This window comes from Hypanus sabinus, chromosome 4, assembly GCF_030144855.1.
Source record: "Hypanus sabinus isolate sHypSab1 chromosome 4, sHypSab1.hap1, whole genome shotgun sequence".
Lineage (NCBI taxonomy): Eukaryota > Metazoa > Chordata > Chondrichthyes > Myliobatiformes > Dasyatidae > Hypanus > Hypanus sabinus.
The window spans coordinates 47506723-47529918 of record NC_082709.1 but is presented as its reverse complement, the minus strand read 5'-3'; the positions used below and the strand labels follow the sequence as shown (position 1 = coordinate 47529918).

At 41.9% G+C, this 23196-nt stretch overlaps 1 protein-coding gene across 6 annotated transcripts in view; it reads left to right on the top strand.

Moving 5' to 3' along the window:
- The window catches only part of LOC132392730 (diacylglycerol kinase beta), a 521872-nt gene that overhangs the window by 457308 nt on the left and 41368 nt on the right, over window positions 1-23196 (top strand). For all 6 annotated transcript variants that reach the window (XM_059967021.1, XM_059967020.1, XM_059967019.1 and 3 more), the window contains one exon: window positions 8554-8755. In XM_059967021.1, the coding sequence (XP_059823004.1) occupies window positions 8554-8755 (202 nt within the window). The remainder of the gene's footprint in view (window positions 1-8553; window positions 8756-23196) is intronic.

The window sequence follows — 23196 nt, the reverse complement described above, 5'->3', positions numbered from 1 at the left end:
TTTCCAGCACACAAACAGAGGTAGATCATTAAGGAAATATTTTATAATTCTGAATGAATCTGTTTTGTTTTGAGAAATAACATCCACCAATAAAATGATCCAGTGTGTCTTATTCAGTTTGTTAAGCTCAGGTTTGGACTAAAAGAGGCTTGCAGTGTTGCCAAGTAGCAAGTCTGATGATTGAGGAAGTTTTAGCATCAACAAGAAGTGACCACAAAATTATGAGAGGAAGGAGGTAGAATATGAGAATGAAGTAGAAAAAAAATTATAAACATTGACTTGGAGCTTCTACAATCAGAAGTGAACTAAATATGAATTTCTTCTGGAAGCAAAGTTAATCCCTTTAAAGATCATTCCTTTTAAAATTTTGCTTTGAGAACACCAAAAGCAACATGCAATGGTATAACTAAGCAATATCTCAATCAATGAATCAAGTTAAGGTTCTGAAATCTTACCACATCTAATCATGCCTTCTGGTTTAAGATGGTGCTGGTGAAATGCAGTGAGAACTTGCTGGCAGCAAACAAAACTAAAAGTTTCTGTATTAATCTCAGAAATGATCACTGCGATCAGTAGCCTGTAACTTCCCTTTCGGAGTTGAGCTTTTGAACCGCCTGTAGGAGCTGGCACATTTGTGCTTTGAACTGAGGTCTCGGAGGGAGCAGGGTGGTGTGGTGTGATGCGTATGGGCCAAATCGAGGCAGCAGGATCCGGACCTGAGAGGGTATCAAAGTGGCAGTGCCCATGTCCGAGAGCAAGGGACGAACCGAGGTTGAGCCGATTTAAGCGCCAGGCCAAACTGAAAAGATCAGGGTGTTGGGGCCGAAGGATAGGAACAGGCTGGTGATCAGCTTGCTGCTCCATAAAGTTTACTCGTCTCTGCGCTGAACTGAGGCCGTGGCCTGCAGCTGGCGGGCTCCTGGATCGGCTGCAGTGATAACTGGCTCTGTGGCTGTGGACTCACTTCTGTAATCTTGATTTCTGACTGTTACTTGCTTACTTTTACTGTTTGCTCAATTTGTTTTTTCTCTGCATATTGGGTGTTTGATGGTCTTTTTTTTTAAATGGGTTGTGCTGAGTTTCTTTGTTTTGTGGCTACCTGTCAGGAGCTGAATCTCAAGATTGTATGTAAATGTACTTTGAAATTCGAACTTAGAAGGTGAAAACAATGAGAGCAGCAGCAGGCTCCAAAAATATTCCCATTCTAAATGAGAACCCCCCCCCCCACTTCCTCTTCCCCACTCTGACCTTTCAACCCTCTCACTTCCCCCTGGGTCCCCACCTCCTTCCCTCTTCTCCTATGGTCCACACTCCTCACCTATCTAAGGTTCCTTCTTCTCTAACCCGTTACCTTTCCCACCCACCTGGCTGCACCTGTCACCTTCCAGCTATCCTCCTTCCCTTCCCCCCACCTTTTTACTCTGATGTTTTCTCCTTTCGTCCTCAGTCCTGAAGAAGATCTCACCCCAAAATGTTCAATGTTTATCTATTTCCGTAGATGCTACAAAGAAACGTAGAAAACCTACAGCACAATACAGGCCCTTCGGCCCACAAAGTTATGCAGAACATGTCCCTACCTTAGAAATTACTAGGCTTACCGATAGCCCTCTATTTTACTAAGCTCCACTTACCTATCTAAAAGTCTCTTAAAAGACCCTGACATTCTGAGTTCCTCCAGCATTTTTTGTGTGGGCTGGGGTCTTTGATTAATTTGGCAGCGAAAACTGCAAGCAGAGTCCATGTAGGGGAGGCTGTTTTCCATGATGTGCTGAGCTGTATCCACAACTTTCTGTAGTTTCTTGCAGTGTTGGGCAGAGCAGTTGCCACTCCAAGCTCTGATGCATCTGAATACAATGTTTTCTATTGCACTTCGATAAAAATTAGTGAGGATCTAAGGAGATGTGCCAGATTTCTTTTGCCTCCTGCAAAGTTGAAGTGACAGATGTGCATTATTGACCATGATGTCTACATGGTTGCACGAGCACTAGCTACTGGTGATATTCATTCCTAGGAACTTGAAGTTATCAACCGCAACTCCGCTGATCTAGACAGGAGCATGTGCACCACCCACCACTCCCCCCTCCTTTCCCTGAAGCTAATGACCAGCTGTTTTGCTTTGCTAACATTGATGGAAATGTTGTTGTCATGACAGCATGCAACTAGGTTCTCTATCTCATTCCTGAACTCAGATTCATCATTATTTGAGATTTGGCCCACTGCAGTGATGTTACCTGCAAACATGTAGATGAAGTTAGAGCATGATCTGGCTGCAGAAGTTATAATGAGCATTAAAAATGGCTTAGGCAAATAATCTGTAGCTACGTTCATAGTGAAAGTCACACTAAAAACATCAGAAATAGTAAGCAACCAGGTGTAAGAAAATTGATCGTAGTTAAAGAAAATCCTTTGGATAACCATAAGAAACATGAACAGAACTATTGGCCCTACAGAACCACTTTGCCATTCAATATAGTAATGGTTATTCCAACCTTTGCTTCAATACCTCTTAGTTCCCTTGTAGTTGAAACGTTTGTTAATCTCTACAGATGGTGCTCTGATTGATTCCACCGCCACAATTTCTGAACTGAGTAGAGCTGCTTCCGCACCCAACCGCAATCCAGGTTCATTCCTGAACTCCGGTGCTATTTGTGTGGAGTTTGCATGTTCTTCCTGGGTTCCCTACAGTTTCCTCCCACATCCCAAAAGCTTGCTAGCTTAACTGGTCACTGCAAATCATCCCTATTGTGTAGTTATTTTGGGGGAGTTGGTGAGAATTTGGAGAGATTAAGTTACAATGTAACCCAGCAGGGGAATGGGGCTGTTGTCCAAGTTGCTACCGCCTGTGTTGTATGGAAACATATGTAGAATTAACAATGACTGGTGACCCTCTAAAAGAAAAAAATTCCCCCTAATCCTCAACTCAAGTGGCTGCACCACGATCCTGAAACCATGCCCCGGTCTCATGTTGCCCACAGGGAAAGAATCGTTTCAGCATCCATCCTGTTACTGACCCTCAAGTGGTTAAATAAGATCACTTCTTAGGTCTGTGTACTCCAACGAGCGCAGATCCAAACTGCTCAACCTTTCTTCATATGTCAGCCCCTTTAACCCAGGAATCAGCCTAGTGAACCTTCCCTGCAATGCTGCCAATGCAAGTATATTCTTCCCGAAGATTAGAGACCAAAACCCCTCAAATGTTATTGAGGTGGCTACAGAGATGATGGCTGCATTGGTGGTGATCATCAAAAACTCCTTGTTCTGAAACAGTCCCAACAAAATCAGCAGAAAAACAAATGTAACACCATTATTAAAGTAGGGATGGAGGAATAAAGTAGGACACTTGATTAATTATCCGAGCATTAGTTCTCAGCAAAATTCTAGAGTCACCATTTATTTTATGCTCATGATAACTGAGTACTTAAGAAAAAATGTCATATGATTAGGGAAAGTCAATACTGAATGGTTTTATGAAAGGGAAATTCTGTTTGACACGTGATAAGGTCCTTTGAGATTGTACAGTAGCTGGAAGGAGGAATGAGTGTACTATATCTCAATTTTCAAAAGGCATTTGATAAGGGTTCCACACGAGATTGCTACATAAAAAAGGGCTCAAAGTAAGGAGTTGGACTGAAGAAAGCACAAGTTGGTGAAAACAGAGGGGCGATAGTGTTTATTTCAGGCTGGCAGGCCTGTGATGTGCTACAACGATCAGTACTAAACTTAAGCTGTTTGCGTTGGATGGAAGACGGTAACATATCCAAGTTCACTAAACTGAGAGCTTGGTAGGAAGTGAGTAGGGAGGAGGTTACAGTGGGATATAAACTGATTAAATAGATAATTTTAAGGGATTGCAGAGTTCAGGAAAACAGGAAGTTATTCACTTTGCTTGGAATAATTTCCAAGCAGAAAGAAACTAGTAAATATGTACTAGTGAAACTAATAAAAAAGATTTGTGATTCATGAGATAAAGAATGTGAGCATTAAGGTTTGGCATGCAATTATGAAAGCAAAATACTATGTTGGCCTTTGTTGTGCAGATGTTGAAATACAAAGCAATAGAAGTCTTTGATACAATTATAAATGGCTTCATTGACACCATGCGTAGAATATTAAATATGCTTTAGCAGGACGAATACACTTGCCATAGAGTAGAGTCATCTGATTCCTGGGATGCGAGGATTGTGCTTTGAGAAATGACTGAATGAAATTACCCTATGTAAGAATCAGAATAATTTTATTTTATCACTGATATATGTCATGAAATTTGATGTTCGTTTGCAGCAGTACAGCACAAAACTTTTTTAAAAATACTAAAATTTACAATAAAAATAAAATAAATATATAAATAGTGCAAAAAAAGAAACAATGAGATAGTGTTCATGAGTTCATGGACTGTTCAGAAATCTGATGGTGGATTGAGAAATGAAATATCTTTATTGTCATTGCATAGTACAATTTGTCATGCACCAATACAGCGAAAATGAGTTTGCAACTCTCGTACTCAATGTTATAAAACAACAAATAAAATAAATAAACAATAAATAAAATCAAGTAACCAGCCAGTACAAGCAATGTCCAGCAGTACAAAAGCACAACTCAGATGCATGACAGCTATAAAACCAGTATTAAAAGTAGCAATATAACAAATTTTTGGATGATGCTTGATCGATTGGTTCAGAGCAATTACAGCTCTGGGGAAAAAGCTATTTTTCAGTCTGGAAGTGTGGGCATAGAAAATCTTATAACATCCACCAGATGGACGAAGTTCAAACAGATGATTGCATGAGTGTGTGTTGTCCTTACAGGTGCTTGTAGCTTTCCTTAGGCAGTGTAAGCTGTAGGTGTCCTCAAGGGCTGGGAGCTGTGTCCCAGTGATCTTCTGTGCTGTTCCTGAAAGTTTGAGTGTGGATCTTCAGGTTCCTGTATCTCCTCCCCGCTGGTAGTAATGAGAAGCGGGTGTGTCCTGGATGGTGAGCATCCTTAATGAGGTTTGATCCTTTGAGATGTTAACATCCAGGAACATGAAGCTACTCGCCCTTTCTAATACTCTCCTCTCAATGAGGACTGGTGTGTATTCTCCCAAATTCCCTTTCCTGAAGTCCACAATCAATTCTTTGGTCTTGTTGATGTTGAAAGTAACCAGTCAATCTATTTCATTTCCAATATGCCTCCTTGTCACCATCTGAACATCTGAGATTCTGCCAACAACAGTGATGTCATTGGCAAGTGTACACATGGCATTTGAGAGCTGTGCCATGTCATGAAGTTAGAGAGAGTAGAGCTGTGGGCTAAGCATACATCTTTGAGGTGCACCTGTGTTGATTGCCAGTCAGATGGAGATGGTGTTACTGATCCACACTAACTTTGGATGCAATTGTAAAGGGAGGTATAGAGGCCCATGGTTGAAGGTTTTTGATGAGTGCTAATAGGATTATGATATTGAACACTGAGTTGTAATCAATAAAAAACAGCCTGACATAGGTATTGCTGGTGTTCAGATGGTCCAAAGCTAAGTGGAGAGCAAGTGAGACTGCATCCACTGTAGAACAGTTGTGACAGGAGGCAAATTTCAATGGAGTTAACTCTAGCCATGACCAACCTCTCAAAGTACTTCATCACAGTAGATGTGAGTGCTACCGGGTAATAGTCATTGAGGCATTCAATCTGTTTTTCTTCAACACCGGCATGGTAGTGCCCTTTTGAAGGAGGTGGGAAGCTCTGACTGCAGCAGTGAGAGATTGAAGATCTCCTTGAACACTACAGCCAGTTGGTCCGCACAGGTTTTAAGTATCCTGCCAGGGACACCATTGGGACCTGACACATTGTGAATGTTCACCCTCCTGAAGGATGTTGAGTGAGGACGTTCAGATGTCAGCTTCTAAGATAGAGATAACAGGATTGCAAGATGCTGTGGGGATTTGCAGAGCTGTAGTTTCAATTTCCTTTTGAAAACATGCATGAAATGCATTGATCTCATTGGGGAGTGAAGCATCACAGTCATTTATGCTGTTCAGTATTGCTGTTTAGGAAGTAATGACTTGCAAGCCCTGCTACAGCTATTATACAGACAGACATATTTATTGATCCCGAGGGAAATTGGGTTTTGTTACAGACGCACCAACCAAGAACAGTGTAGAAATATAGCAATATAAAACCATAAATAATTAAATAATAATAATGAGTTAATCATGCCAAGTGGAAATAAGTCCAGGACCAGCCTATTGGCTCAGGGTGTCTGACACTCCAAGGGAGGAGTTGTAAAGTTTAATGGCCACCGGCAGGAATGACTTCCTATGATGCTCAGTGTTACATCTCGGTGGAATGAGTCTCTGGCTAAATGTACTCCTGTGCCTAACCAGTACATTATGGAGAGGATGGGAGTCATTGTCCAAAATGACATGCAACTTGGACAGCATCCGCTTTTCAGACACCACCGTCAGAGAGTCCAGTTCCACCCCCACAACTTCACTGGCCTTACAAATGAGTTTGTTGATTCTGTTGGTGTCTGCTACCCTCAGCCTGCTGCCCCAGCACACAACAGCAAACATGATAGCACTGGCCACCACAAACTCGTAGAACATCCTCAGCAACGTCCGGCAGATGTTAAAGGACCTCAGTCTCCTCAGGAAATAGGGAAGGCTCTGACCCTTCTTGTGTACATTTGATAGCGTCTTTCTCTACGGAATTGCCTTTTCATTCTTATGATGGTCTTAGGTTGTACTTGAACTTCTTGTAGAGTTCTAGTTTGCCAGTCTTGAAAGTCACATATCTAGGCCTCAGCAGACTGCAAATCTGGTTTATCCATGGCTTCTGATTTGAGTATGTTTGCTATTTTCTTGAAGGCACACACTCATCCACACAGGTCTTGATGAAGTGAATGACAATTGTGGCACATTCACTCAGATCCAAAGATGAATTCTTGAATATGGTCCACTCTTCCAATACACAGCAGTCCTGTAAATGCTCTCCTGCCTCCCTTGACCATACCTTTGTGGTCCTCACCCCTGTTGCTGTGATGCTCAGTCTCTACCTGTATACTGGGAATGGAAGCATGGACAGCTGATCGGAATTGGCAAAGTGCAGGCATGGGATGGCACGATGGTATAACAGTGATAATGTTTGTGTTAGCTCTTCTGGTTCCACAGATGTGTTGGTAGTAGTTTGTCAGAGATATCTTCAACCTAGCCTGGTTGAAGTAACCCACAATGATCAGGAAGGTATTAGGCTGTTCACCAGAGTTCAGAAGAGGTGATCACATTGCAAACTTCAAAATTCTGCGAGGGATGGAATTCTTGACTATATGTGTGTGTGTGTGTGTGTGTGTGTGTGTGTATATATATATATACACACACACACACATAGAGAGAGAGAGAGAGAGATTTTTTGTGTGCATATCCAAAGTGCTGTTAAAGTGCAGAGCATTCTCCTCTTATCGTTAGATGCTGGTCTCCACTGGTCTACAATTGAATCCAAAATTGGCTTAGAAATAGGAGACCGGGTGATGGAAGAGGGTTGTATTTGCCTGTGATTTGTGGTGTCACACAAGGAAGAGCACCGGCTTAGATGTGAACGTACTATAGAAAGCAAGAGCAGCAAGTTCACAGATAACAGGAAGATTGGCAGAGTTGTTGATAGTGTGGAAAATGGTTTTAAGCTGCAGGGATATATTGAAATGGTGTTGAAATGGGCTGTAAGATGACAGGCAGAGTTTAATCCAGACAAGTGTTGAGTTGATACAGTTTGGGAGTACATATAAGGCTAGGAAATATACCATCAATAGGGCTCTTAGGGAGTATCGAGGAACAGAGGTTCCTTGGAGGTTGAGGGAATATAACTGAGGTTGAGGTATATAAAATAATAAACAAAATATACCTCAATATGGTACTGTTATTAATTTTTGGAGTGACAACTCAGATCTCTGTTCACTGTCATGTGTGTCATGAGTTTAGGTAATAATTATATTGCTGCCAAACAAAACAAAATCTACTTTTAAACTTGAAGTGTAATAAAGTAAATCTTGTATTTTTTAATCTTTTGGATGAAGATTATCAAGTCAAGTTTATTGTCATTTAACTATCTACACATATACTGTCAAACAAGACAATGTTTCTCCGAACCAGGATATACAGCACCACGGTATACATAACACACAAGAACTTATGAAAGTAAGGATGAAATCTACAGATGGATTACACATAAATAAACAAACTAAAGTGTATAAATTAAATATTGTAAGGTACAGAACAGATTAACCGGTAACACTTGGAATGCAACTTGACAGGGAGTTAAGAAGCCTAATGGACCGAGGGAAGAAACTGTTTCTCACCCTGATCGTTCTTGTTTTTATGCAACGGAGTCTCCAATCTGATGGTAGAAAGACAAAGCAGATGCTGGATGGATGGATGAAATGACAATAATTAAATAGCTCTGAAAATTGTAATCATTGATGTATGGCTGTATAACAGGTTGTTGTGTGCCTTCCTTTTGACTTTGGAAGATTATGTTGATCAGTTTCGCAAAAGAGTGTGATGTTTTATGATTTGTATCTTCCAGTGTGATGGTATTGTCCTTGATCTAAGTAACACGTCACTAGAAGGAATCGCAATCCTCAACATTCCCAGTATGCATGGAGGTTCCAACCTTTGGGGTGAGACAAAGAAGCGAAGGAACTATAACCGTATGAGTAAAAAGGTCCCCGAGAAGCTCTGCTCAACAACGGTGACAGATGTGAAGGAACTGAAATTCTGTGTGCAAGGTAGGAAATCTAGTGTGCCATTTAATTTGTGAGTTTCTGTTTCGTGTCAATCTGAGCAATCAGTCAATATTCACATTTTAGTTACATAAATGTTGCATTAGCACATGATACAAGTATGTTTCAAGCAGTAGATTCTAGATTGTAAAATACACTTTAACTTTCCCAGTACACATTGTTTTGATTGATTCTGTTTCCATGGAGCTCATACTTGATCTTAAAAAAAATCATTTTTTTGTTGGTGCCATTGAATTCACGTATACCAGATACATTTCCAAGTAGCCATTCTCTTTGTGTGAACCCTTTCAATGAATATTCGCCACACGTGGCATCACTCAATAATTCCACAGCCAATTTCCATATAGCACTTCTATGGGGGGGGAGTGGGAATTTCAGTATAAAAATGAGCAAAGGAACAATATTGTATTTTCATCTTCTTATCCCATGGTGTTGATGTGAACAGTATTTTGCCACTTCTATCAACTGTATCTGTCCAAGTGCTTCCCAGATTCACCTTAGCAACAGGAGCATGACATGTGGAAATAAAATATACTGATCAAAGTAAACTGTGTCTAGGTGCCAGAGTTCTTTGAACTTTTAGCATACACTTACAGAGCAGATTTGATGGGCCAAATGGCCTAACTTTACTCCTATATCTTGTGGTTTTATGATCTTGTTGTGTGTCAATGAACAACTGATAGACAACAGTGAGTAATTGATTAAAATATGAAGGCAATACCTGTACAGCAAACCTTCCCTCAGCTCGGAACAACAGGAAGGAATTAGTCATTCCTGACAACCCAGGGAGGAGGGGTGGTTAGTTGCTCAGGAGGCTGGGGTCAATTTACTTTCATTTGGCAAAAGAGTCAAATGATACAGAACAAAAGCAGGCAGATGGGGTTGAGCTACAAATCAGTCATAACATAACTGTATGCCAGAGGTTGTTGAACAGATGGATATGGGTGGGTCAATTCCAGAAGCAGATCTAACAATTGTGTGGGAAGACAGTGAAGATCAAGAAATGACCCTAATAATACCATGTGAGGGATTAACAAAGAATGTTTCCTCTTTGTGAGGCAATCTAAGAAAAAGGTTAAAGCACCATTTAGGACTGAGATGAGAACACTTTATCTCAAAGGGCCGTGTAGATGAGTAGAATTGAGACTGAGTTAATGGATTTTCAGTATGAGATATAGCAATGGGTTAGGACGATGACCTTTGTCCTATGTTGATATGACGACAGTGCTGCTAAGCCTTTGTTTGCTACTGTAATCCATTACTCCTTGCTTGACTTGTGGCTAAATGATCTGCGGTAGATTTCTTCATTGAGTAGTACAATATGTTTTATCATATCCCTCAGATTCTGTTCTGGAACAGAGGAGTTATTTGATGAAACCAGTGACATATAATCAGAAATGGCATCATGAGCTGCCAAAAATCCTGTCCAGTTGAATGCCATGTCTGCCCAGTAACCTTGAAGCAATAAATGTATAGCTCTACACTGGTTTCCCCTGTAGCCCAACACCCCCCAGCCACCATCCTGCACCCAGTTTTTCCCAGCACTGAAGTTTTAATTCTCATATGGCTTTTGATTGAAATATCAGGTTTAAATCTCTGTGCTTACAGAGTTCCCTAGGAATAGTTATTACCCTACAACCATCAAGCTCCTGAACCGGCGTGGATAACTTCACTCACTGCAACTCAGAACTGACTCAATAACTTGCAAACGTACTTTCAAGGACTTCCACAACTCATGTTCGCAGTACTATTATTATTTTAAATTTGCACAGTTTGCATTCGTTTTGTACATTATTTGTCAGTCTTTGTTTATGTATAGTTTTTTCATAAATTCTATTGTAATTCTTTATTTTTTCCTGCAAATGCTGGCAAGAAAATGAATTTCAAGGTAATATCTGGCAACAAGTACATAATTTGATAATAAATTTGTTCTCACTTTGAATAGTATCGCAGCATGAGCCTGTGGCTCCAGTACGTGAAAGGAAAAACAAGGGGGTGGAGTGTTAGGAGTGGCCGCTGTGCTGCCGGAGTGACCTTGCTCCATACTTTATGACACCTGCCTGCTTTGATGTGTTGCAATATTATATTCGCCTTTCCTACTGAAGTGACCATTTTCCCTTCAAAGTGTTGAGTACTGTGATTGCAGTGCCTGGAGACATGTTGATCTAGCAACAGTGACATTTCTAAAGCACACTTCTCATGCTGAAGATAATCACAAAACGTTTTGCAGAGACCTGCTCTGAAAATGGACATAAACCAACAATTTTATACCGTGGGTATTGTGAGTTGCCAGAGTGGGTGTAATTTAATCTTATTTGAATACAATGTAAATCAATTAATAGCAACACTCAGTATCATCTTTCATCAACTGTTCCAAAGGTTACAGGGCCAGACATTTATTGCTCTTGAGCCTTTGAAGCTGGGTTCAATCTACCTCAGAAAATCATTGACAAGTGCAAATTATAGGAGAAGTCCACATGCATTTTACTTTATTCTTTATTCAAACTTCTGTACTTCCCACAAAGTTGTGCTTCCTGTCTGGTGCCGATTGTTAAAAATTCAGACCAATAGCAAGGAAATAGTAAAAGTCTAGCTGTACATCAAAGAAAACATGCACTCAGCTTTACTTGCACTGATAACTTAAGAGCTGACTTCCATGAAGATTTTAAAACACCTTGAAATGCTGATTAATTTTTATAATTTGTCTTAAAATTCCTATGATGTCATGTTTCATTTCGAACATTTAGGATTAATGAATACAAGCATTTAACTTCAGGTATTGTCTTTTGCATTCTCCTGGGAAAAGTTTGTTTGTGGATGGCAGAAACAAGCTCATGAGAAAATAGCAAGATCGTTTTTTCAATAACCTTAATTTGTATTTTATCCCAACTGTAGGATTGAACAAATTTACCTCTTAACACAACATCTGACTCTTTCTTCAATGAGCTCAGTGTACTGGCCATAAACCACACTCTATGTCTATGACAACTTGAAACTGTTGATCTTGTTCTGGTTAAATAAATAAACATCTGCTAGTAACCTAAATTTAGCCTTCAGAATCCTTCACCAGCCAGTTTATTCTTGCTGTTTAGGCATAGCTGAAGGTATTCTTTCAGATCTGCTTTCTGGGGTTATTACGGCATAGCAGGAAGCCAGGCAGCCATCTGTTCAGCCTCATTACAGGAGAGTCACCTTTCCAGAGAATTTAACACAACCGATTGGTTAGTGTAGTTCATCTTCTACCTAACATGATGATGAGGTCCTACCCATCATAGTCATGCTTCTTCGCATCATCCCTTTGACCATTAGGAGTCGGATTGGGTCATTGGCCCACTGAGTCTGCTCTCCCATTCGATCATGGCTAATTTATTATTCCTCTCAACCACATTCTCCTTCCTTCTCCCCATAACCTTTGATGCTCTTACTAATCAAAAACCTTTCAACCTCCACTTTAAATATACCTATTGCTCCAACAAAGATGCTGATCCCTCCTCAGCAAAGCCAAGCTCCCACTTCCCACTTTGCCACAGTAATTTTCCCTTCCCTCCGTCAATGTCAGTAGCTTCATATGGCTATATGCTTTGTAGTCGTTCTGTAACTATGAATGATTTCAAAGAATTGTTCTTTGCTTATTGTTGGGACTGCAGTTTTTAATAACTGAGGTATTTTCCAAGTACTTTCTCTTATTCCCTTTGAAGCCTCTGAATTATTTCTGAGGCAAGGTGGCTCTGGGCCTTCTCCACATATGAACCTAGAGAAAGAACAGTGGGCTGTTGATTCAAGGAGGGGTCTACCAAGAATACACAGAAATCTTACCCAGACCAAATCTGGCCCCAAATTCATGCCTCCCCCACTGCTTCCCTCTAAAGTCTATCTACTTAAGACGTCCCTGCAGAGATTATTAATGCATCACCAAAAAAAAATGACTTCTCAAGAGTCATGCTCTCCACCACTAGGCAACAAATTTATCAAAAGGTGGTCTGACATTATTTTGTCCCCATTCTACTTAACTAGCTTCTAAAATAGGTTGATTTGCATTGGACAGCACACTGTTTACACAAAGGAATGAAACATTTGCATTAAACATTTTCTCTTAACCCATAACCACCACTAATGCATTCTCTGAATTACAGCAATTTCTCATAACACATAATTTCAATCAATGATAACATTGTCAGAACTGAAATGCTGTTGATCTATCACCAGCCTTACAGATTCCAGAAACTCTTGATTTTTGCCTTCTGGTTTGCAAACACCAGATAGTGAAACGGGCACATTTGTAGTGCATTGCACAACTTGATGAACAAGATGAAGGGAGAAGACAGCCTATCGCTACCCGCAAGTTCTCTGTAAAACCTCAACTAATGACTCATTGTGCACCACTGAAAAAATGCCATTCATCGAACGCTGTGACCCACTTGCCCTCTTTTAGAGGCGGTCATATTAGCTCCTTTAATCCCTGAGTTGCATCATGGTTAATCACAGTAAGAGACAGCAATCCAGAAATGATGGTCAACATCACTTGACTGACATCATGTGGTTCCACCTCTCTTCCCGTTTGGATGCTGCTGCCTGAAAATGTGCTTCACCCTTTCCATAAATAGGCACAGATTAATCGAACACTGGTAATCAAATTAGCTCTGAGAATCTGTTGAGGTCTGGGTTGCATTGAAGTTAGTTACTGGCATTTTCTTTCCATGTAACAATCTTCCATGGTAATTGTACATGATTTTAATATAATGCAATCTGACCAAACATTTGGTAAAGGGGCATTTGTGTTGTTTCCCTCAAAGATCGATTTCTCCTATTTGCTTATTGAGGTTGATACAACAGATCCGCAAACATCTCTCGAGGCAATAAAGAAAAAGAAAGTTGCAACCGGTTTATATCCAATCATATGTCTTCGGTCATTGTGCTAATATATATTTTCTTCGAGCTGTGTAAATATTTCTCATGTCTGAATTAAAAAAAAATCACATTGGGCAATGTAAAACACTTGCTATTTGAAATGCACAAAGGTTTGTCTAGACTTATTATCACCAGAGAAGCCACCTGCAGACTGCCCTGTTCACAGTGTACATCAGCACTGTACAAATGCCCAAAGGTGAATGGATCTTTCCAAAGATTTTCTGCATCATTAACATCTTATTGTGATATTAATGCACCAGCAGCAATTTGTAGTGGTATAGCACCTGAAATGTACAAAGGAACTTCACAGAATTGTTATCAAAAAACAGTGAGCTGCAGGTGGAAATACCACATTAGAATACCATGAATTTGGTCCAGGTGGATTTTAAGAAACATTTTAAAGGAGGAAATAGAATTTTAGAGAGGTAATTCCAGAGCTTGGCTACTGAAGGGATGGTTGATGAGATTTACAGGGAGGTGTTTCCTGCTTGACATTGCTGTCTGCCGCACCTCCCTTAAGTCAGCTGCAGGGTCATCAGCTGGGGATAACCATACATTTCCTTAGCCCTGGTACATCTCCTGATGGTGGAGCAGTGACAGGGGCATTTCCCTGTCACCCCCTGCTGCTTTGGTTAGTCAGTCCCCCAAGTTCTGTCCTTCCTCCTCAGACACAGTCAAAAGTTGTTCTTTTCTGCCTCTTCTGTCAACTCCCTGGTGGCCTTCCTGAGCATCGCTCCAGTCACTGGCATTACGGAGTAACCTTGTCGTCGATGAAGCCCCCACATCCTAACTCCGCAAGGTAGATGATGGTCCTCCAGCCAGCTTCCTTACATTCAGCTGCCAGGACTGAGTACTTCAGCCTCTTCTGCTTGTGGCCAGGCTCCAATCCTTCCTCCCATGGGATGGTTAACTCAATGAAGAGGACTGTCTTGGCCATGGACCACAGTACTATGTCTGGGCGAAGAGAGACTGAAAATATTTCTCAGGCTGAAGATATTTATACATTTCTAACTGTAGCAGTATTTTACTTTTCCAGTGTGATTTTGATGAAATAAGTACAGTACTGTACAAATGTCTTAGGCACATCTACTAAGGTGCCTAAGACTTGCACAGTACTGAAGTAATTTTATGTGTTCCTTTGTATTGCTGCCCACAAAAAAAGCAACTTTCATGATGTATGTGAGTGATGATAGACTTAATTCTGTGGGTCTCCATAGTGGACTGAGAGTGGGAAGGGGGCAAGGAGATTGAAATCATGGTTAGGAAAAGGGAAGGGAGAGGAGAGGGAGCAGGAAGCACCAGAGCAACATTCTATAATGATCAATAAACCAATTATTTGGAATCAACTGACTTTGCCTGATGTCTCAGGGCTGGCTATGTCTCCACCCACTCCACCCATGTCCCTGGCACTCCTCATCTGCCCACACGCCTTCTGCAGAACTCCACCCTCACCATTCCCAACGTCCTTTGTTTCTGTCAGATTTACAAGCTCACTCTCTGCTCCCACTTTGGCATATACAGTACTGTGCAAAAGTCTTAGGCATCCTAGCTATATACAAGGGGTGATTGATAAAGTTGCGGCCTAAGGTAGACGGAGTCAATTATAGAAAACCTAGTACATTTATTTTTCAACATTGTCCCCTCCTACATTTACACACTTAGTCCAGCGATTGTGAAGCATACGGATCTTGGACCTCCAGAAAGTGTCCACAGCAGGGGTGATTGAAAAGTTCATGACCTAAGGTAGAAGGAGGTGAGTTATACAGCTCTCATTACATGCACATGCAGTTCAACTCTTCGAGTGATTATGCAGAAAGTTTGAAGTTAATAACTCATCAGTTACTTGCTCACTGGGGTGATTGATAAGTTTGTGGCCTAAGGTAGAAGGAGATGAGTTATTAACTTCAAACTTTCTGCATAATGACTGAAATAGTTGAACTGCATGTGCATGTAACGAGAGCTGTATAACTCATCTCCTTCTACCTTAGGCCACAAACTTATCAATCACCCCTCATGTATGTGTCAAAGACTTTTGCTCAGTACTGTGATTAAAAAATATATCAGCATAAAGGTGAGAGACAAATGCTCTGATTTGAATCAAGTGCTTTATCATGACACAGTGCAGGGATTATGGGTGGGTGGGATGGTGTAAACTAGGACGAGAGCTGCAGTTTTTGGATGACATCATCTTTAAAGAATGAGGAAAGTCAGAGGAGTGTACTGGAGTTGTCCAGTTTCGGGACACGGGGGAAGGTTTCAGTAGCAGAAGAGCTGAGGGTGGACAGAGCTGGGTAATGTTATACAGGGAGAAATAGTGATCTAGATATCATCACATCACCTAGTTCTGAACAGTCAAATTCAGATTCAGACAACTGGCATGATCGTCAGGGAACAGATTAATGGTCCAGTTTTCCCACCTGTTAGTGAGGAAGAAACATTTGTACATCCAGTAGAGGGTGTCAGGTAAACAGAGATACAATTTTGGTTGAGAGAGGTACAGCTGAGTGCTGCCAGTATACATGTGCTTTCAGGTGATTTTGTCAAGAGAGCAATGGAACAACAGGTTAGTGTAGGCCAGTGATCAATCCACAGAGGTATAGCTGTCTGTAAGCGGCAGCTAATGGGAGTTTTAGGTAAGATGCTCATCAATTTGGAAGGCTGTAACAGATTCAGTGACCCTGGTGAGGATCAGAAGCGGGCTGGTAGTGTGCAAAGGCAGAGGGGTTAAGGATAAGGTCCTGACGAAGGGTCTCGGCCCGAAATGTCGACATCGCTTCTCCCTATAGATGCTGCCTAGCCTGCTGTGTTCTACCAGCATTTTGTGTGTGTTGTTGTTTGAATTTCCAGCATCTGCAGATCTCCTCGTGTTTGGGGGTTAAGGTTACTTTTATTTTAAGTACATTGATGACAGAATTGAAAAGGAAAGGAAAAGAGCGGCATATAGCACAATTTTCTGTGCTTTCCTTCCCGGCTTCAATGATCTGTGTTCAATTCAGACCTCATCTGTCGTCTGTGTAACATTTGCACGTCCTCCCCTTGAGTGCATGCATTTTCCTAGATGTGGCAGTCTCTCCCAGTATCTGAAAGACATGCGAATTGCAAGTTGCACCTTAGTGTACAGAGGTAGCAAAATAAATAAGAGTGGTCAGCAAGTGAGAATAAGTGGCAGGCTGCAAGGAAATGAGGAGAAAATGAATGGAACTGATGGAGCTAGCAATAGATCTGATGGGCTGAATGGTGGTCATTTTTATCATATACAGAATTACACAAGAAACAGAGTTGCTAACCACTAAACACATCTTTCCCTCCACTCCACCCTCCTCCTTCCACCAGAATTGCTTTCTAGATAACTCCTTTGTCTTCTTGTCCTGCTCCACAGACCCCCTGGGCCTTATCACTGTAAGTGCTGTACCTGTCCCTATACCTCCTCCATCACTACCATTCAGGGCCAAAAACAGTCCCTCCAGAAGTGGTGGCACTGCACCTGCAAATCTGACGAATCATTCACTGTATCCAGTGCTCCCGGTGTGGCCAAACCACCGCCCCCGTACATTGGCGACACCCGCCGTAGATTAGGGGACTTCTTCATTGAGCACCTTCACACTGTCCTCCACAAAAGGCAGGATTTGCTGGTGGCCACCCATTTCACCTCAACTTCCCATTCTCATTCCAACATGTCAGTCTATGGCTACTCTCAATATAGAGGAGCAACAACTCATATTCCATCTGGGTAGCCTCAACCTCAGCATGAACATTGATTTCTCTAATTCCAGGAATTTCTCCCCTCTCCTCCTCCTCCTCCTCTTTTGCCATTCTTCATTCTGGCACCCCTCTCACTTCTTCTCTTCATCCATCCATCATACCCCTCTGGTGCCTCTCCCCTTTCTCATAAGGTCCAAAGTCCTCTTCTGTCAGATTCCTTCTTCTTTCGCACTTTACCTCTTCCATCTATCACATCCCAGCTTCTTGCTTCATCCCGTCTCCCCCTCCCATTCACCTGGTTTCACTTATCACCTGGCAATGTGCTCCTTCCCCTCCTCCACCTTCTTATTCTGGCTTCTTCCCCCTTCCTTTCCAGTCCAAGGGAAGGGTCTCAGCCAAACCTTTCATGACTTTATTCCTCTAGACTACACAGATGCTGCCTGACCTATTCCAACAGCATTTTGTGTGTGCTTCTCTCGATTGAATCCCCTGTGCTGATGATTCGCTGCATAACCAATGAGGGAAGACTGAGAAGATGGTGCTGAATCGTTTGGTGTAGTGGCTCCATCTTTGGTCCATAATCTACGTAGACAGTTGTCTGTGATATCACCCAAAATATGTTTTGGCCAAAGGCAGGGTGCTCCTTTACTGCCTGCAGTTCATGCCAAACAATATCATTTTACAAACTAAGTGATGCAGTTTGAGATCAACACATTTCCTGCTTTATCCAGACAGAATCTACACCAGGTCACAGCTTCTTACAGCCTGGGAAATTGTTAGTTTTCTCAACTGTGAATGGCAGATGGCTGTGTCTGTGTGTCAACCTCAGGATTAGTCTTCATTCATGATGGTTACTGCTGCAGAGTTGTCTGTGGCCACGTGTTACCCAGATCCATAAGATCAGTGCTGCAAGGCTGTGAAACAGTGAGCAATGACCTCAGGCGCCATACCTCAACAGGAAATTATGTCTTCCTAGAGGAGAAAATTGGACAAGGGAAGGAGAAACTCTGCTGAACAAGTAACAGCTGCTTTAACATTGGATTGGCAAAACAGTTGATGCGACTGATCAAACATAAGTTATTTGTTAAGCGAGAGTTTAATAGTGGCTTCGCTAGTCTTTTGCTGGTTTCACATTGTGTTCAGTTGTCAGTTAAAGCAAATTCCGCACCTGTACTGAGAAAATTCACTTAATAAGTATTCCAGAATTGTTCCCCATTTACACTCCACTAGAAACAACAGGTCAGATCCATGAGAAACAACTGACATCACACACAATAGAGCCACAACCCCTCCTTCCCACCCCACTACCAGGATCTACAGCATCGTTTATCCCAACTCTTTTTGTGTGTGTGTATTTCAAAGCTGTTATGCAGCCAGCAGGCACAGCCTGCAAGAAAATGATTCATCCTCACACAAAGGAAGAATTTGAATTTATCACATCCTCAGGGCATCCCATGTGCTTCACAGCCTCTGAACACTTATTCATGCAGTCAAAAAGAATTCTAATGCATTGTAGAAAGTCTAGTGATTTCTGACAAGGTCATGGTGGTGAAGGCCTGTAAGCAAACTTTACGCACTTTTCTTTAAAACCGCCACAATATGCCTTAACTGTATTCCAATTGTCTCTTAAATAGCTTTGTAACTTTTGTCCATGGTACTGTATGTAAAAGTTAATTCCAACTGTTGATCACCTGTGATACAAAGTACTTCCTGGCACCTGCTCTCAGCTTATGCTAGTTTGAACCTGCCAACTTGTTCTCATGCTTTCATTACTCTTTAATTTTATAAGTAGCTTTCTCTATCTAACCTTTGCATTCCAATGTAAACTTCTAAGTTACAAGACCTACAGCCGTCTGATTTCAAAACTAAAGAGCCTCAAGGCTATAAATATTCCGTTTGTTGTTGAATGGATCTGTAAAACTGATTGCTAAGTGGGCTCAGAACTAGGAAATTTAAACACAAGAGAGTCAGTGGATGCTGGAAATCTTGAGCAAGGCAAACAAAATGCTGGCAGAGCTCAGCTAGTCAGGCAGCATCCATGGAGGGGAGTGAACAGCTGACATTTCAGGCCCAGACCCTTCATCAGGACGGGGAAAGAAGGCAGCAGAAACCAAAGTGAAAAGGCAGCTGGTGATGGGTGAGCTGAGGTGAGGGGAATGAAGTAAGAAGCTGGGCAGGGATGAGGGAAGGGGCTGAAGAAGGAGGAACCCAATTGGAGACGAGAGTGGACCACGGAAGGAGGAGGGGAACCAGAGGTAGGTGACAGGCAGGTGAGGAGAAAGGGTGAGAGGGTAGCCAGAATGGGAAATGGAAAATGGTGAAAGAGAGAGCAGAAAGAAATTACTGGAAGTTAAAATCAATGATACTGGAAATTAGAGAAGGCAATGTCACACTCTTCTAATGCTGGTTATGTACATGAACCTTTAGCCCTCCCACAGTGCTTTCAGTTGGCACGTATTGCAAGATTAGCTTTGCTGATGCAGCCCTGTTGTGTCTTTATGGGAAGGAGAAACAGTTTGGGCCTCAACCAAGAAAACAGATCTTAGAGGAAGGCCTGCTTGAATACTGTTTAAATATATCAGAGTTCTTTCCCGAGCCACTCAAAGGGAATCACAATGGACGACAACATTGATTATGGATTATCGTCTGATGCATCAATGATTCAACTACAGTTGCATTTTGCGGCTAACAACCTTCCCTTGGAGGTTGTGACCCCACCTCCCAATCTCTCTGATCCTGGCCCTGAGAGCCCACCCAGATATCCGATACCCTGTTATTCCTACCAAAGAGCAGTACCCTTCCTCACTCTTCCAGAGGTTGCTACTGCTTTTAAAGCTCCCATAGTAGGAAGAGAGTGTGCCGGTAAATGTATCTTCCTTCAGCAATTCCTGACATTTTGTGAGATTATTTTATCGCTTAAGACTGAGAAGCTGTGCCATTTGCATGTACAGTTCCTGGCATGTTGGAGCAGAAAACCCATTCTCCACCTTCCTAGAAGAAACAGACACGAGGTCTTCCGGCAGCATTCCTTTACTACACTTTCCTATGCACCAACCTGTATCTAGCCCCAAGCTTTGTAGCCATTTCCCTGTTTAGTCAAACAAGCTATGTTTGGGAGGGGGAATCATGTTCCTGAACCACAGTGATGCTTAGTGTGAAAGTACTCCCAAGCTGATAATCACTAGAGAAAAATTAGCTTTTCAATAACCATAGAAGTGGGGACATATCCAAATCAAAATCTCGCTCACCTTGGCGAGTAGGATTTAGGAAACCCCCCCCCCCCCAAATGTATTCTGCATGGTGAGAGTTGAACCAATCAGGGATAGTAGAGGAAACATGTGTTTGGAGTCAGAGATGGTAGGGGAGGTTCTTAAGGAATACCTTGTTTCAATATTCACCAGCGAGAGGGCTCTTGATGTTTGTGATGATAAGCATAAAATAGGTTGCTGTGCTAGCACATGTTGGAGTTAAAAAAGAGGATGTGCTGGAACTCTTAAAAAATACTAGTATAGATACATTCTGTCCACCAGAAGAAGCAGGATTTCCCAGTGGCCACGTATTTTAGTTCCACTTCCCGTTCCCATCCCGATATGTCAATCCATGGCCTCCTCTACTGTCACAATGTGGCCACGCTCAAGTTGGAGGAACAACACCTTATATTTCACCTGGGTAGCCACAAACCTGATGGCATGAATATCGATTTCTCAAACTTCCAGTAATGATCCCCTTCACCATTCCTCATCCCTTTTTCCCTCTCTCACCCTATCTCCTTGCCTACCCATCACCTCTCTCAGGTTCTCCCCTACCCACCTTTTCTTTCTTCCATGGCCTTCTGTTTTCTCCTATCAGATCCCTCTTCACCAACCATGTTTCTCTTTTACCAATGAACTTCCCAGATCTTTACTTCATACCTCCCCCTCCCGGGTTCACCTATCACCTTGTCTCTCTCCCCTCCCTGCCTTTTAAATCTACTCCTCAGCTTTTTACATCCAGTCCTGCTGAAGAGTCTCAGCCTGCAACCTTGACTGTCCTCTTTTCCAAAGACGCTGCCTGATCTGCTGAGTTTCTCCAATGTTTTGTGTGTGTTGCTTGGATTTCCAGCATCTGCAGATTTTCTCTTGTTTGAGTCCCTGGGGCTGGATGGGATATACCTCAGATTAAAAAGGGAGCAGGGATAGTACCAAATGATTTTAAGGTGGCAAATACTATTCCTTTGTCCAAGAAAGAGAGTAGGGATCACCCTGGAAATTAAAAGCCTGTGAGTCTTACTTCATTGTTGGGTAAATTATTGGAAAAGTTTCTTAGAGACAGAATTTACGAGCATCTGGCAAAGCATTGTCTGATTAGGGATAGTCTGCATGTCTTTGTGAGGGGTAGATGAAGCTTCATGAGCCTGATTGAATTCTTTGAGGGGTGTGCAAAGCACATTGATGAAGGTAGGGCAGTGAATGTGGTGTAAAGTGTTTTTTAAGCTCCCCCATGGTAGGTTCATTCAGAAACTCGTGAGATCCAGAGAAACATGGCTTTCCCATAGAAGGCAGAAGGTGGTTGTAGATGGAGTATATTCTGTCTGGAAGTCAGTTGTCAGTTCTCCACGGGGATTTGTTCTGGGTCCACTGCTCATTGTGTTTTTATAAATAATGAATGAGGAACTGGAAAGTTGGGTTAGTAAGTTTCAAAATTAATGTATTATCAAAGTACATATATGTTACCATATACAGCCCGGAGAATAATTTTCTTGAGGGCATGCTCAATAAATCCAAGAAACATAATAGAATTAATGAAAGACCACACCCATCGGATGAACAAACAACCAATGTGCAAAAGACAACATACCGTGCAAGTACAAAAGAAATTATAAAGTAATAAATAATTAAGCAATAAATATCAAGAAGATAAGATGAAGAATCCTTGAAAGTGAGATCAGATTGTGGGAACCATTCAGTGATGGGGCAAGTGACGTTGAGTGAAGTTGTCCTCACTGGTTCAAGATCCTGGTGGTTGAGGGGTAATAACTGTTCCTGAACCTGGCGGTGAGGGTCCTAAGGCTCTTATATCTTCTTCCTGATGGAGGCAGCAAGAAGAGAGCATGGCCTGTGTAGTTGGGGTCCTTGATGATAGATGCTGCTTTCCTGCAACAGGACTCCATGTAGGTGTGCTCAGTATTGGGGAGGGCTTTACTATGATGGACTGGACCATATTTTTGTAAGATTTTCCATTCAAGTGTATCAGTGTTTCCATTCCTTGCCATGATGCAACCAGTCAATATACTCCCCACCAGATATCTATTGGAAGTTTTTCAAAATTTTAGATGTCATGCTGAATCTTTGCAAACTTCACAGGAAGTAGAGGTGCTGCCATGCTTTTTTCATAGTTGTCCTTACTTGCCTGGGCCAAGACATATCCTCTGAAATGATATCACCAAGGAATTTAAAGTTGCTGATGCTGTCTACCTATGAACCCCTGATAAGTTGCTCATAGACCTTCGATTTCTTCCTCCCCTTGAAGTCAATAGTGAGCTCCTTGTTCTTGCTGACATTGAGTGAGAGGTTGTTGTTGTGGCACCAGTCAGCCAGATTTTCAATCTCCCTCCTATATGGTGATTCATCACCACCTTTGATTCAGCCTACAGCAGTGGTGTCATCAGCAAATCTGAATATGCAGTTGCAGCTGTTCTTATCCACATAGTCATAAGTGTAAAACGAGTAGAGTAGGGGACTAAACACAGCCATGTGGTGCACCTGTTCTGCTGGAGATTGTGCAGGAGATATTGTTGTCAATCCAAACTGACTGGAGTCTGCAAGTGAGGAAATCAA